Raw genomic sequence first — 17,693 nt, 5'->3', positions numbered from 1 at the left:
AATTTATTTCTAAGTCTAGTTAGCTTTTGTTGTATTAAATATCGTGCCATCTCGTTATTTAATTTTTCAGTTCAGAATTTGAATTTTGAATGTACCTCTTCTAATTTAAATGCACTTTTTTTTTTTACATAGAGACGATTTGGAGAAGTGACAGCAAAGTTTAGAAAGTTCCAAAAGCCTGCTGATTTTGAACGTAAGCTAGGGCATATTAGTAGGATGCTAGATGAGGTAGAAGAAGGCTTACTTCTCTTGCAGCTTACATCTGATGATCCTGATACACTACAAGATCAGATGGATCAATGTATGGTATGTAAAATACTTCACTGGATAATTTCATTTACATAGTTGGTGTCAGAAAAATTGCCCTAAAAGTGTAATTTGATTTATCTGAGCTCTCATATACAAAGAGATAAAGGGAAAGGCAAGAAATTATAAAAACATCAGAGCAGGAGATCTTTATTTAATGTGGAAAATCAGCATACATTGATGAACATCCCTTGATGCCTGTGGTAACTGTCGTCCTAAAACTGCTATGGTTTGGGAACATTTAAGCCAGGCATGGTTGTAAGTTGCCATAAAAATCATGTCCTAGATGTGCTCAGTAGATAAAGAAGTCTAGGTGGTGTTGGACCAAGAATGGTCTTGTACTGTTGGAAAAATGGCAGAAGGTCAACTCACAGATTGATGCAAATGGCATCCCAAATCATGATCAGTTAGCATGTGTTTTGATGAATAGAGGCAACATTGAAGTCCCTACACACAAAATGTTTTGATGGGAATTCAGTGCAATTCACAACGTTGATGCAATTCTGCTTCTGCCATTTTTCTAATAATGGTGCTTCTTGATGCTGGATATCCTAAAGATGAATTAATATCATCTGCAATCACCAACTGTAGTTATCTAGCAAATTATCTGACCTTCACACTGTAATGTTTGGGTGCTTTCTCAGAACCCAGGCCAAAGCTGCAGGTGTGGTCTGCTGTCCATTGGTGCCAGCAACCAACCAGCCCAGGATCTCTTCCAAACTGCTGTTTGTGTTGGAAGAGATCCTAGTTTATAGGTGGACCATCCAAACTTATGGAGCTTTACCATTAAACCCCATTCAAAATTATTTAAAATGGGGTTTCATGGTAAGGCTCCCTGTGTGCCAGCAATGTACACCCATTCAGTTGGACGTACACTGCTTGCACAAAGGGTGTAGTCATCTTGAGAGCTTTTTCAACAAGCTGGCTCATCAATATTTGATGTTTTCTTTTACAGCTAATAATAGTATATAGAACACTGACCACTCCAGTGACTCTACATTGTGCTTATTTTTATTTTTTATTTATAGCCTATTTGATTATTTGTATATATTCACTTGCTCAGTTCCATTAACTATTTTAGGTTGGAGTATTTTCTTACTGAGTCTATATTGTGCTTGTAATTTTTTTCCTCTCAATCTGCAAAATGATTTTAAAAATTTTTATTATTTTATTTATTTTTTTAATAATACCTTAATCTGAGTAGTTCCAATATAAATATAGAATTATCTTATCTTTGTAAAAATAAATACAGTCAGTCCTCGTATAGCACTATAGTTGTGTCCAGTTAAAATGACAACATGCCCTATGGGAAAAATAGGGTTAGGTGCCGACTACCCAAGATTGAACACACATTTGTAACCAAAACATTACCAAACACAATAAATAATCGTAATAGAATACGTAAGTATTTTATTATGACTATTACGTAATAAAATATTGCTAATGCTTTTGCTTCTATTGTAAGCGCACTTGTTTTTTGTTTGATTTTCTATCCAAACAGATGGCAGCCGTTCCATCCCTTCCAATTCTTTGTCTCTTAATCTAATGGATTTTAATTACACTTTGAGTTGTTCCTGCTATGAAAGTTGTTTTTATTTTCTCTGCATTCTTTTAATTCTCGGCGTTGCCTCATTTAGGCCTGTAGCACGTGCAATATCACATGGTCTTTCATTTCGCTCAAAGTGTTTCACAATTTCATATTTTTTCTCTATCGACAGAGGCGGACTGGCCTTAAGCCTTACCGGGGAAATCCCGGTGGGCCGGAGGCCGGTGTGATTTTGAACATAAACCATAGTATGAGGCCACTATAAATTTTCCCGGGTAAGAATTTTTGACTCAGTCCACCTCTGTTTATCGATATTGCTTTTCTTTTTCTCTCTGAATCTGCAGTGTCTTCACCAGGATGCTTCTTTTTCACACCTTTTAAGTATTTTACTAATTTTTAGGGAATAAAGCACAATTACAAAACAAAGAGGCACGCTTGACACACATAAACAAAGCTGTGCGCGTGTAGCAACTGAATAAACAACACCGTAAATGCACAGATACACTATTAACACCTCACATTTTACTAAAGCACATTTCTGGGGGTTACTATCATAAAACAATAAAAACAATTTCCAGTTGCATTTCTGCTAGTGTGGAATCTGTTATAAACTGGTAGTAAACTTGATCTAATTGCATTTGCAATTATACCGATAGCTGGAATTGTGTTGGTTTTTACGTTATTATGGTGAAATGTGTTTCCTCTTCACTGACGAAAAAAACATAAATACATTTTCAAAATCTTCTCTTCATTCCTATTGTGTTGCATTCGGTTGGGTTGATTCTGCGTTCGACTGCCATTTCTTGTAAACACAAAGCCGAATCATGCATAAGCGAATTTGGTTCATGCTATATAAGATATCATTCCCCTATTTATAAATCATGTATGATCGAATTCATGTAGTGTATACAGAGATTAGTAAATTTACATTTCTGATTGAGAAAAGACCTAAATCTTATGATTTAGGTCTATTTGAAAACAGTTAAAAGCAAGTAGCCTTAAGAGAGAGAACAAGAGACTTGAGATAACACTTATGTAAAGTTAGAAACAACAGCTTGCAGTAAAAACTAAATAAAATGAAACATATGTATAAAACTAAAAAATAAATTTTCAACCAGAATCTGGAAATTTTGAAGAGTAAAAAACATAAGATAAGGATTAGGGTAAAAAACTTGCATTGCCGTGATATGAAAAGAAAAAAGCAGTCATAATAAATTGACTGTGATTAAACAACTGAATACAAAGTGTGTGTGTGTGTGTGTGTGTGTGTGTGTGTGTGTGTGTGTGTGTGTGTGTGTGTGTGTGTGTGTGTGTGTGTGAAATAAAATAAGGATATGCTGGTCATATGGCAAGCCAGGTAAGTTAGAAAAGGAAGGGAAGAAATAAATCAAGATAAAGGGTATAGCAGAAGGAAAGCATGCCTAAAGCGCCAATTAATAATAACTATTAGTTAATCTTAATTTAGACAAAATCACATTTTCATTTGATTTACTCTTTTATAACAAAAATTGTCCAGTTGACTGTCTTCTAAACCTAGAGCAACGTAGACCTTGCTACCTTTTTAACTGCAATATCCTGTATGCTTTGCATGTGTGTGTGTGTGTGTTTTCAGCAATTGAGTTGAAGGAATACTTCTCTTTCTAGCATTTCTATAAACTCCTGAGTGATATTAAAGCTGAAGTAGAAATAGCAATTCGTCAGGGTCGTCAAGTAGTGGAAATACAGCAGACTGACAGTCCAAAGGAATTAAGTCAACGCCTTGATTTGCTGAAGAGTCGCTACAATCAGTTGGGTGCAAAGGTTTGTAAGAAAAAGTTAAAAATATTTTTTTGTTAAGTTAGATAAATATATTTTTAAAAAAATTTATATTTTATTTATTATGGTTATGAACAAAATATAAATTTATGCCCCATAATCTTTGTATAGCATGGTGCACAGGGAGAATAAAAATTCTACTAAAGTAAGCATGTAGTACTCTTTCTGCGTAAGATTCAATTCATTCTTCTTGTGAACAAGTTTAAAATTGAATCATAGGCATTTCACAGATGTATCCTAATCCAGTTCAGGGTGTATAGAGAAATCAAGTAAAGATCATTATTATGGTATTATTGTTAAATATGGATCCCAAGAGTTTAAGTTTAAAGTTAACATGGAAATTGTTGACATTGCACTAATTTTAAGTGTATTATAGTCAACGCTCTTTATAGTGACCCTCTTTTTAATATCCCACATGTTATAATGTCCTATATAGTTGGTCCCAGCCAATTTCTCATTAACCTAATGCTACTTGATGAACAATCGATATAATACCCTTCTGATATAATGACAATTTTCTCATTCCCCTTGGGGGATCATTATAGAGATTTGACTGTATATATTCAGTATTTAAATAAACTCTAAATTTATTTTGAAAATATTTACTAATTGTTAATGGTATAAATTAAATATCTATAATAATAATAAAATAATGTTTAGGAAGATTCTTAGTGCCCTCAACTCTATATAGTGGGACAACGATATCTTCCATAGAACTATAAAATATATTGGACAGTTGTTAGTGGAATCGCCACTTTGCTGAGGCTTTGTGAGGTGTGTCGAAAGTGAGTGACAAAAAGAAGCTTAGGGCCCTAGAGCTGGACTACCTACATCGGAGTACTATGGGTTCTAATCTAGAGAGGATAACGAAAGAGAATATAAGAAGACATATGCATGCAGATGAAGATACAGAACGAATAGAAAATAGGAGGTTGAGATGGTTTGGACATCTGCTTCTCATGAATGAAGAGAGATGGCCTAAAATTATATATGAGTGGATACCACAAGGGAAAAGAAGGCAAGGATGCCTGAGAAATACATGGAAGGAAGATGCATTATCAGCCATGAGAAAAAGAAATTTTAAAGCTTGAAGATGCTCAGTTCTGGCGACTTTGGAAAATGGGAACTACGAGGTGGCAGTCTGTCGTATAAAGTCGAACATAAATAGATAGATGTTTAAAAGATAGTAGATAATGACTTATTTTTGCTTTCTGTCTTCACCCTAACAAAACTGTTTGGAAAATGATCATCTGCTTTATCTACTCTAGTGAAATAATTTATATTTCATAGCAACAAGGCAAAATGAGAAGCTTAGTTTAAGGCCTAAAGGGAAAGACTTGCTATTTGGATAGCACTTTTAAAAACTAAAGATTAGTTTGCATACATCTGCAAAACATCAGTGATCTATTTTAAAATCTTTTATGTAGCATCAGCATTAGTAGAGGAATATGATGCAAGAAAGCAAGTTTACACAGCATCAGCCAAACAAATTCTGAACAACAAATTCTGTATATTCTGCACAAGAAGAATAAATAGAATTTTATGCAGGAAGAGTGCTTTGTTTCATGCATATCTCAATAAATTTGTTTTTTTAATAAGCCTTGGAAGAAAGAATGTTAGTATTATATCCTGTATTATTATTTGTAGTATTCAGAAAGCATATCTCTCATTCAGAAGGGAACCATTCTATTATTAATTTTCCATTGGCTTATATTGTAGCTGTATTTTACTGTAATGAGGTGTGACAAGAACAACATTTATAAATTGGATTATGTTAATGAGCAGTGGTAAAATATCAGAAAAATGAAATTCAGTACATATCAAGAGCACTACCATACAATATTACCTGGTGATAAGTGCATATTTGGGTGCTGTGTAACAGAAACCATATATATACTTATTAGATAATAGTCTGTTTTGAAAAAGTTTGAGAGAAAACATATAGTAGATACAGTTTGTTTTGAAAAAACAGTCTGGTAGATCAAATGTATCAGTGCACTTATGGGTTTGTTCTAGTAGATTGTTTTGAAAAACAGTCTTGTGATAAATATGGTAAATATTGTATGGTAGTGCCATTGATGTATAGAGCTTACACTGAATGAAAACAGTCCGTATTTTAAAAACAGGAGTATTGTTTATTGCAATTCTGCCCATAGACAATAGGAGGGAGTAAATGCTTAAAGCCTTGTGGATTAAGTTAAGACTTGAGGGAACCGGCAAGCTCGGTTGGGGGGGGGTATCACCATGGCCCACACTTGTAGGTAAAGGAATCTGTTTTGTAAAGATGGTATTCTTTTCAGTAAAGGTGGTGGAACAGTTTTTGTCAGCATCATTTGAAGATACTTTAAGGGTTCAGGGAAACTGCTAGTTAAGGGGGTTGGTAATATAGATACGTGTTTAGCAGATAAAATGGGTCAAAGTGATGCTTGCACACATCAAGAATTCTTTTTTATTGCCACAAGTCGATGTTGGCAAGATGTTATGAGAATGGTAGTTTCAAATGGGAGCAAGATAAAGCTAGGGAAGCAAGCCTGGGCAACTTCAAGGGTGTGTGTGTGTGTGTGTGTGTGTGTGTGTGTGTGTGTGTGTGTGTGTGTGTGTGTGTGTGTCAGGATGGTGAACTATAGAAGAATACTTAATCTTAGGGGGGGGTGCGCATGTGTGCACGTGCACAGTAATGTCAGAAGTTCTGCCAATAAAATGGGTGAATTCAAACTCCTTGTTAGGACAACTGATGCTGACATGATAGGGCTAATGGAAATGTGGTGTCACAAAGGAATTGGGGATGTTGAATTTCATTGTGATATGTACTGTGTATTTAGGAAGAAGAGCTTTTGTTATCAGAAGTCATGCCTGCTGGCATAGTCTGTGTGGTGTGAGTCAGTTGGAAACAAAGGTATAATGAGTGGGAGTGATTTACAGACCAGAAGATTATGAAGAGTATGACAGGAGTCTACATTCAGGTGGAATAGACATACAAAAACGAATGTCATATTATGGGTGTATTCAACTTGTCCCTAATTAATTGGAATAAGTGGGAAGGAAACTCACCATGGCGAACAAAATTTTTAAATAAACTAGATGATTATTGTTTGTAACAGCATGATAGAGAGGAGATACTAGGGGTAAGAATATCCTTGACTTTACCATTACTCATGAATTAGATGAGATCACAGGGTTTCCAGTACAGGAACCATTGTAGGCAGTGATTATGCAGTTGTTAGTTTGAAAATGTCTTGTAATATGAGTGTTTTATAATGGGGGATTTTAACTTCCCAGATATAGATGGGAACTTGTGGGTTGGTCACTCATGCACTAGCAAGACTTTTGTGGGTGATTTATTGGATGATTGTTTTTTACAGCAGCATGTTCGAGAAGCAACCAGAGAGAGTAATACTGTTGATCTGATTATCAGCAGTGATTCTAGGTGGCAGTGAATACAGTGTACTGATGAGGAATTTACTCAAAGATCTAACTACCATCAGGGGTAAAGGGAAGGTTTTTGCTTTCGGAAAGGTGACTACAGTGGTCTGAGAGATTTTTTTAAATTTTATACGGTGGGACCAACTGATGATGTTATCAACAGCAAATTCTAAATGAGAAGCATTCAAAGAATTAATCTTCGAAGCTACTAGTGTTTTCATGCTAACTGAGAGATACTGTTCTAGGTTTAGGCCTAAATGGATGTCAAATGACCTAATGAGACTAGTGGCAGAGAAGAAAAATGCATGGGATGCACATAAATTATCAGGAGACACAGATGCCTACGGTAGATATAAGATAGTCTGTAATCAAGACACAAAGGATGTTAGGCAAGGCAGCTTATGAGAAATCTTTGGCATACAATGAAAAGAAAGACAGTAAAGACTTCTTTACTTGTGTAAACTCTAGAAAGAAGGATCAGATTAGTCCACATGACACCGACAGTTTGATTGTTGATGAACCTGCTGAGGTAGCTGACAAACTAAATGAGTATTTGCAATTACATTCAAACATGAGGAGGTCTGTAGGGAAGTGGAGGCCAGAAGCTTATCAAACTCTGGCAAGGAGCTAAATGGTTTTGCAATAACTGAGAGTAAAGGGAGGAGAAATTGTTGAAATTGAACATAAGAAAGGCACCTGGGGTGGATGGGATCAATCCTGTTGTATTAAAGGAAGTAAGAAAACCCTTAGCCATAATTATGAAAGCTTCCTTGGACTCAGGGCAGGCCCCCCCATGAACTGGAGATGTGTAAATGTGTCCCCAATTCAAAGGGGGGACAGAGAGCAACATGAGTAATTATACACCTGTTAGTTTAACTTCTGTTCCAGGGAAATTAATGGAGGCACTTGTTAAAGAAGCACTAGAGGTTCATCTAGACAAGACTTCAGTTATAGCTCAGACACGGCATGGATTTGTTAAGGGGATGTCTGACCAATTTGATTGGATACTATGATGTGGTCACAAAGGAACTGGATGCAAAAAATAGTTGATGATACAAAATTGGCAGGGTTGTCATTAACAACCCTTCCACCTTTGTATCATCCACAAACGTATACATTAAGCCTGATATATCTTCATCAGTATTATTAATAAATATTAAAAACAACAGTGGGCCCATCATTGAACCCCAGGGACTCCACTAATAACATTAGTCCATGAAGAGCAGTGCCCATTGATATCCACTCTCTGTCTTCCACTTAATCATTCCTTTATCGATAGCAGTAACTTTCTTTTAATATAACAATATCACACAGCTCCAGTTTGTTGGCACACTATGGCCACAGATGCCAATGCGCCTAATAATTCTCCAAACAAACAAACAAACAAACAAGCAAGCTCCAGTTTGTATAGAAGTCTTATGTGCAATGGTATGAAAAGCTTTCCTGAAATCCAAGTATATCATATCAAAATTATGTTTTGCATTCAGTTTCCTTGTGACCACATTGTAGTATACAATCAAATTGGTCAGACAAAATTTCCCCTTAACAAACCCACACTGTGTCTGAACTGTAACTGAGTCATGTCTAGATGGCCTCTCGACGTGGGCACCTGTACGTGGTGAGGGGAAATCCCAGTGATGCTGCTGGTTTTCCAGATTAGCATCACTGGGATCTAACGCCCATACCTTGGTTCCAGGGTTACATCATTGAAATCCGGTGTGTGCAGCCGTGCGCCGCAATCTGTGGAATTTGGAAAGGGGGATCCTGGTGGTTGAGGGGCCCAGCCTTAATACACCACTTTGGCCCCTGCTTTGACAAGACGGGTGGTCCCGGACCGACCCGACTGGGATCAATCGGCGGGTGGGTCTTACTGCTAGGGTCAACTGCGTTCCAATAAGTCTCCCTCCCTTTGGCCCTGGGACGGGATCAAGGCTTATTGGAAACGTGGGTATGGTGCTCCTAAGTGAACTTGGCGTCCCATTTGTGTACACAATACCTGCTAGTTCACGAGTGGGCGTCCCCTCGTAGGGCTCCATGGTGGGTGAGGTACTTAGGGAATCGGAAATTTTTATTTTACTCCTATGAGTATTATAAATTCAAATTCTTCTGGGGGCCCTAACAAAGCCCCTACCTAATCGAGATGATAACTCAGAAAACACCTCTGTAAAAAGAGCCAGAACTGAGGATACACCACCATCAGTGACACCGCTCTTCCTCATTCTCCATTCCACCGGAAAACAGTGAATTGGGAAGATGTCACTTTTCTTTATCCAGAAAGGATTAGAAGGGTTGGCAGGGTCACCTAAATCTGTAAAAAGACTGCGTTCTGGTGACCTTTTGGTCGAAGCTTCTACCACAAAACAAGCGGCAAAAATCATAAACTCTACATCCATAGGGGGAATACCTATCACCGTAACCGCCCGCAAAACGCTGAATTCTTCATGAGGTGTTATATCAGAGTGGGACCTTCTTCATGTCTCCGAAGAAGAAATCTGCTCTGAATTGTGAAAGACCAAGGAGTGACAGCTGTCAAGAGAATATCGATACAAAAGGTTTGAGAATCTCATCCCTACCTGAGTTTTTATCCTCACATTCAACACCCCACGGCCTCCAAGTTCCATCAAGGCAGGCTATCTAAACTGCCCAGTGAAGATTTATATCCCAAACCCACAGAGGTGTTTTAGATGCCAAAAATACGGCCACTCACAAACATCTTATTGCGGTAACCCTGCCTGTGCTTGATGTGGTGTTAAAGACCACGAGAGCAAGGTATGTTCAGCTTCAAAACTGATCTGTGTCGATTGCCAAGGAGACCACCCCGCCTACTCCAGAGCATGCCAGCGGTGGAAGGATGAAAAAGAAATCCAAAAACTGAAAACAGAGCTGAATATCTCCTACCCAGAGGCCAGAAAACGTATCCAACCAATAAATAGCGGGAAACCTTCATATGCCCAGAAGGTTTCTGCTAAGTGCACTATCGGTACACAAACTGAGATGACTATACCACCAAGAGAGTCATTCACTCCAATTGCACGCTATTTATTGAGTTCACAAAAGCCCACCAAAAAAACACACTCAGCTGCCACTCTAGTGCTCCACCACTACCAAAACCAAGTGGTAAAGAAAAGCTAAAAAGTTCAGAAGAACCACCCTTATACCAGAAACAATGGATGTAGAGAATAAAGAGGTATCGGACGAATCAGTCTTGGAACTCTTTGCGGAGGAAGAAATGGACATGGGACAGCATCTCCACACTTCCCCAAAAAAGATAAATCCAACACTGACAAAAGTAAGCCCTCAGCACTTCGGAAGCTGCCTGATGGACCCACCAAGCCAAAATAATGGCTAAATTCCTACAATGGAATTGTCGTGGATTCCGGAAAAATACTGATGACATCAAGGCCCTCCTGCAAAAGCACGAGCCAGTTTGCTTTTGCTTGCAGGAGACTTATCTAAAGGCAAATGATGACCCCACCATGCATAACATCACAATTTTTCATAAAGACAGAATTTCGGGTGGTCCTGCTCATGGAGGAGTGGCTATCCTTGTAGGCAACCAGACCCCAGTTCAGGCCTTGCTACTTACAACCAGCATAGAGGCTGTTGCAATTTGTCTTACAGTGGGATTTCTAATAACCGTCTGTTCAATTTATTTGCCACCTGGGATTGACATCTCCCAGGAAGACCTTGATGATCTTGTAACGCAGTTGCCTCCCCCTTTCTTGCTTCTAGGGGATTTTAATGGACATAATACCCTGTGGGGTAGTGCTAGCAATAATGGAAGGGGATGAGTGCCTAGAGCATATGCTAAATGACAATGATCTCTCCCTTCTAAATGTGGGAACCAACACATTCTTCCACATGCCTACCCGTGCGTTTTCTGCCATTGATCTTTCTATCTGCTCCCCCTCTCTACTCCCTTCACTGACTTGGGAAGTGGAGGAGAACCCACATGGAAGTGATCACTTCCCTGTGATAACCTGCTTATACAGTGGGAGACATTGTCTTACCCTTCAGGTTACCACGGTGGAAGACTGGTCAGGCTGACTGGAATGCCTTCCAACATCAGGCAAATTTTGACTTTAATACAGTCAGTCAGGAGCCTATCAATGATGCAGTCACGTACATCACAGAAAATATTGTCCATGTAGCTGCCAATACCATACCGAAAACATCTGTCCGGTTTCCACCTTTTCCCAAGTCATGGTGGAATTCACAATGCACAACAGCAAAAAAGGCTCAAAACAAAGCTTGGGGGATATTCCGCTGAAAACCTACCACTGTTAATCTAATAGCCTTCAAATGTGCACGAGCCAAAGCATGCTACATTCACCGTCAGAATCAAAAGGAATCATGGATCCGTTTTACATCATCTATTAACCAGTCTACCAACACTAAGGTAGTCTGGGATAAAATCTGAAAAATGAAGGGAAAATATACATCCCACCCCTCATCGATCCTAGACTATAATGGATGCACTATTGCAGAGCCCACTGCAATAGCCAATGCTCTTGGGGAAACATTTTCAAACATCTCTGGGATATCATCCTATTCCCCAGAGTTCCTGGTCCTGAAACATAAAAGAGAAAAACAGGCACTAAATTTCACACTGAAAGGCCTTTTTCCCTACAACGTGCCTTTCACTCTGCAGGAACTAAAAAGAACTCTCTATCATTCCAAGGCAAGTGCTGTTGGACCAGATGGCATCCATTATGAAATGCTTAAACATCTCTCACCAACATCTATGGATCGCCTGCTTGTTCTGTATAACAGAATCTATATAAAAGAGCAATTTCCGGATTCCTGGCACATGACATTTGTGCTTGCCTTTGCGAATCCAGGAAAGGATCCTAAACTCCCTACTAATTACTGTCCTATAGCTCTGACTAGCTGTCTATGCAAAATCCTGGAGAGAATGGTTAATTTTCGGTTAATGTGGTATTTAGAATCGAATGATCTTCTCTCCAGCATCCAATGCGGCTTCCGAAAAAACAGATCAACTCTTGAACACTTAATTAGACTGGAAACATCCATCCGGGATGCTTTCCTAAAATGCGGACATTTGGTGTCAATGTTCTTTGACATGGAGATCCCACACGAACTTGGAGATTTGGTATCTTAAAAGATTTGCATAGCCTTGGTCTTAGAGGGCACCTCCCCATTTTTATTAAAAAGTTTTTAGCCAATCGATCTTTCCAAGTTCGTGTGGGATCCTCATTCTCTCGTCCCTTCTGCCAAGAGGAGGGAGTACCACAAGGATCAGTATTAAGTGTCACGCTTTTCGCCATCAACGTAAATTCTATCACAGAACAGATTCCTCCCACTGTAAACAGTGCCCTCTGTGTTGATGACTTTAGCATATTTTTTTCAGTCATGCAACATGAGGGTTATTGAAAGATAACTGCAATAAGCCATCAATCGCCTTAATTCCTGGGCACTTGCTAATGGCTTCAGGTTCTTGCCGGAGAAGACCGTTTGTGTACACTTTTGTCGTAAGCATAATCTTCATCCTGAACTTGAATTAAGGCTTGGACAAAATGCTATTCCAGTAGTGTCAGACACAAAATTCTTGGGACTTGTGTTTGATAAAAAGTTGACCTTTCTAGAACATATTCGTCAACTTCGTACAAAGTGCACGAGGGGACTAAATATTCTTTGCTCTCTCTCGTATACATGTTGGGGAGCAGACAGGTGCACCTTACTACGTATTTATCGTGCACTTGTATGATCCAAATTAGATTACGGGTCCCAGGTATACTCCTCAGCCAGAGACAGTGACCTTCGATGGCTGGACCCTGTCCACCATCAGGCTATCCGTATCGCTACTGGAGCATTTCAAACATCTCCTGTCCAGAGCTTATACGTCTAAGCAAACGAACCACCGTTATCCCTTCGACATAAGCAGTTGTCTTTAAACTATGCTTTAAAGTTGAATTTCCTGCCAGACCATCCTACGTGGACATCTGTTTTTGAGCCACGTTGGGAAAACTTGTACAATATCCGTCAGACTGCCAACTGACCTTTTGGTATTCGTGTCCAAGAGCTACTCAGAGAGTTTAACATCATGGTAGACAAGGTTGCACAAACACCAAAAGAAACTCTTCCACCCTGGCATGCTCATACCCATCGTGTGACTTTTCCCTTAAGAAATGGGTAAAGTCTGAGACTCCATCATCTGTCTACCAGCAGCTCTATTCTGCACACAGAGCTGAGCATTCAGACTTCCTGCCAGTTTACGCAGATGGCTCGAAGTCTGAAAAGTGCGTAGGATCTACTGTTGTCTTTCAGGACACTATAATATCTCAGCAGATTCTTCCTGAATCCAGCATATACACTGCAGAGCTGCATGCTATAGAGTTAGCCTTGGATCACATTCGAACTTGTCGATGCCAAAGGTCAATAATATATTCTGACTCTTTGAGTGTATTACAGGCTTTATTATCTTTGAGACAAAACTCTCATCCGGTTCTCTGTCGGGTTCAGCAGAAGATACATTCTCTTCATGAATACAAGTTTAATATCCATTTCTGCTGGATTCCTAGCCACATTGGGATAAGGGGAAATGATTTAGCTGACACTGCAGCCAAATCAGCAGCTCCCACTAATAATCTTTGCCTGTCAGTCCCCTATAAAGAATACAGGCAAATAATACTCAACAGGATATATTCTCAATGGCAAGAACTATGGCATAGAGATAGAACAAATAAATTATACCAGATAAAGCCTGTAATAGAAACATGGCAGTCCAGTCTGCACAGGAATCGGAGCGAGGAAGTTGTTCTTGCTCGACTCCACATAGGATACAGTCATCTGACACATTCGTTTCTGCTGAGGGCAGATGACCCTCCTATGTGAAAATCTTGCGACACCATTTTATCAATAAAGCATATTTTAATAGATTGCGTTAATTTTACCCATGTTCGCAATATATATTTTACCGCTTTTACTCGTCCGACTGGGCCTTATTCACTCAGTCAGATTTTATGAGACAACGACCACGTGTCAGCAGTTTTTAAGTTTTTACAAGCTATTAATATATACACACATATATAAATTGGATAATTTACCTTTAAACTTATACTGCCTTATATATATATATATATATATAACAATTTGACGAGGTAACCTTTTTAAAGGTTACCAGAATTTATCTTTGTTGATATTTTAATCTTTTCTTGGCGCAGTATAACCGCAGTCGTTTTCTGCCAATAAAATCAAAATCAATCAATCAACTTGTCTAGATGGTCCTTCAATACTTCTTTAACCAGTGACTCCATTATTTCCCTGGAATAGAAGTTAAACTAACAGGTCTGTAATTACTTGTGTCACTCTTTGATGCCCTTTGTGAATTGGGAATATATTCACACATCTCCAGTCCATGGGGACTTCCCCTAATCAAAGGATTCTCTCATAATTATGGCTAAAGGGTTGCTTGCTCTTCCTTTGCTGCCTCTCTTAATATAATTGGATAGATCCCATCTACCCCACCCTTTCTGTGTTTGATTTCAACAGTTTCTCTTTTACTTTTCTCTCAGTTATTACAGAACTATATTTAGTTCCATCTTAGAGTTTGATAAAATTCTGGCCTCCACTTGGCTAGAGAATTCCTCATATGTGAATGTAGATACAAAATATTCATTCAGTTTTCCAGCTTATCTTAGCAGGATCATAAACATTTGAACCATCGATATCAAATGGACCAATCCGATTCATCCTCTTCCTTTAGAATCTACATAAGTAAAGGAGGCTTTGCTGTTTTCCTTTGTTAAAGGTTTTGATTTCTCACAATCAGTCTTCGCTTGCCTAACTTCCTTTGTGACTTGATTACAGACTACCATAGGCTTCTGTTTTGCCTGATAATTTGTATGCATCCCATGCATTTTTCTTCTCTGCCATGTGTCTCATTAGTTAATCTGATGTACACTTGGGCCTAAACCTTGAACTTTATTTCTTAGTTGGTATGGAAAGACTAGTAGCTTCTCTGATTAATTCCTTAATGCTTCCCATTTTGAATTTGCTGATGGAATTGCATCAGTTGGTTCCACCGTATATAGTGTGTAAAACTGTCTGAGACCACTGTAGTGACCTTTATGAAAGCAAAAATCATTCTTTTTCCCTTGATGGTGGTCACAACCAAATACGGAGGATGCGGAAAGGTCAGCGAATGACCACCGCATATCCCGGAGCAATATGGCCTTAGTTGCTAATGCTCCTAAAAACCAAATAACAAACAAACAAACAAACAAACAAACCCTCGATGGTGGTTACATCTTTAAGTAAATCCCACATCAATACACTGTGATTACTGCCACCTAGTGGTTCCTTTATCTGCAGATTCTTAATGCATGAATAATCACTGCTGATAATCAGATCAAGAGTATTACTCCCTCTCGAACATGCTACCATAGAAAACAATCATCCAACAAATCCACAAGAGCCTTGCTAGTGTGCGAGTGACCAATCCACAAGTTCCAGTCAAAATCTGGAATGTTAAAATCTTATAAGACATTCTGATTTACTGGCTCGCTCTATTTCTCTGTACAGTTGTTCATTGTACTCATCAGAGTCATTAGGCCTATAACACACTCCTACCCTCAATTTTGCTTTTCCAGTGCTTACGTTACACAGATTGACCCAGCATTGCACTGGCTACCAATGTCAACTGGATGCAGCCTTAGATTTTGTGTTTCTTAACTAACAGCATAACTCCTCCTCCCTTCCTATCCTGTCTGTCTTTTCTGTACACACTGTATTCCCCATATTCAAATTCTGCATTCTTTATATTTGTGTGACATCACTTCTCTGATATCACAATAATGTCTGCATTTGATGTCTTGATCAGCACTACCATCTGATGTTGCTGATGAATTTAATAAGTACTTTGCATTAATCTGTACTGACAAAAGACTGTTAATGGTGAGGAGTGGCTACATGAATGATGCTGGAAAGCATGAAATTTATGAGAAAAACCTTCAAGCCTAAAGGCAAGTATGGCTGTTGGAGTTGATGTGTACTCAATAATTTTGAGGAGGTCACCAGAGAGTGTATTAAACCATTTAGGTTAATTTTGAGGGTATCATTGGACTTGGAACAGATTCCTTTGGATTGGAGAAGTGTCAACATATCATTAATGCTTGAAGGTGGTTCTAAGAGTTAAATTAGTACAAACCAGTTAGTCTGACTTCAGTTGTAGAGAAAATATTTGAGGAAATGATTGAGAGTGCAATCCAGTGACGTTTAATTGGAAATGCCATTCTGAGGGACACATAGCATGGTTTGTTTAGCAAAAATTGCATTTAACTAACATGGCAAGCTATTTTGATACAGTTACTCATGAGCTGGATGTAGGGAAGAATTTCAACTTAGTTTATTTGGATTTTAGCAAGGCATTTCTCAGTCTCTCCTGTGATTATTTTATAAGCAGGAACATGTTTGGATTACTAGCAAGATTCTAAGATGAATTTTAGGATGGCTGCAGGCAGAACGCAGAGGGTTGTAAGTAAAGAATATTCTTCAGATTGGTGTAATGTTAGAAATGGGGTCCTTCGAGGATTGGTCCTTGGACCACTATTGTTTCTGATTTTTATAAACAACGTCAACAAACGGATAAAGGGTGTGATGTCAGAATTTGCAGATGATGTAAAGATTGGGAGGGAATTGTTAATGATTGCCATTCAAGTCACTCCTTCAGGATGAAGAATGGTCTTCAGGAATGGTCAGAAAGGTAGTAGCTATGTTTTAATGCAGAAAAATGTCTTATACCAACTTGAAAATAAGTTGTACACTTGGTGGGGTTGTATTTAAAACAGTAGAGGAAGAAAGATCTTTGATTTATGATATGGCATATATGACATTCTCTGATTAGTGGAAATATCTGTCTGTGAAAGTTAATGGTGTCCTTTTGATGATTTATCAAACAATAGCCTGTAGGGATAGGGAGGGTATAATCCCACTGTATAAGGTAGTTTTTAAGGCCTCACTTGGAATACTGTGCTCAGGTATTGGAGGCATATAAAAAAAAAGACATTGAGCTTCTGAAAAGGGTTAAAAACAAGCAACTTGCATGGCAAGATCAACAAAAGAATGACTGTGCAAGGAAGACTTTGATTATGCGGTCTACAGTGCATGGCAACCCAGGCACCTTAGAGGGGACCTGATTGAGGTTATAAGAAGGGTTAGTAAAATGATTGAAGGTGGAATTATCACTATTATAAAGAATTTCAGAACTAGAGGCCACAAATTCAAATTACAGGGGAAGAGGTTTAGACTAGATTGTAGAAAGTTTTCTTTTAGCCAGTGCATTGTTGATTACTGCAACATGTTGCCTCCACAAGTAGTTCAGGCTTACAATTTGAAGAAACTCAAAGGTCTATTGGATATTTAACTACATTAGGATGGAAGGACATCATTTATGTATTTTCTTATCTACTTTTTATATATATATTTTTTTAGCCAGTGCAGCAGAAGCTGGCAGCTTCCTTACACTATATGGCTTCTACTAATTCTAATAACACACACATCACACAATTTTTCACAAGAAATATTTGTCCACAGAGGTGTTCCTTAAGTTTGAGAGAGAGAGAGAGAGAGAGAGAGAGAGAGA

The 17,693-nt window shown here is 38.5% G+C and overlaps 1 protein-coding gene across 4 annotated transcripts in view; it reads left to right on the top strand.

The window, feature by feature from the left end:
* Dys (Dystrophin) overlaps positions 1 to 17,693 on the top strand; it is a 932,899-nt gene that overhangs the window by 451,243 nt on the left and 463,963 nt on the right. For all 4 annotated transcript variants that reach the window (XM_090379791.1, XM_090379790.1, XM_090379788.1 and 1 more), the window contains exons 31-32: positions 133 to 306; positions 3,497 to 3,652. In XM_090379791.1, coding sequence (XP_090235917.1) covers positions 133 to 306; positions 3,497 to 3,652 — 330 coding nt within the window. The remainder of the gene's footprint in view (positions 1 to 132; positions 307 to 3,496; positions 3,653 to 17,693) is intronic.

The sequence above is a fragment of the Mastigoproctus giganteus genome, chromosome 8, assembly GCF_048544385.1.
Source record: "Mastigoproctus giganteus isolate SK-2022 chromosome 8, ASM4854438v1, whole genome shotgun sequence".
NCBI classification, from domain to species: domain Eukaryota; kingdom Metazoa; phylum Arthropoda; class Arachnida; order Uropygi; family Thelyphonidae; genus Mastigoproctus; species Mastigoproctus giganteus.
The sequence above is the reverse complement of the archived record's forward strand: the minus strand, read 5'-3'. Positions and strand labels throughout refer to the sequence as shown.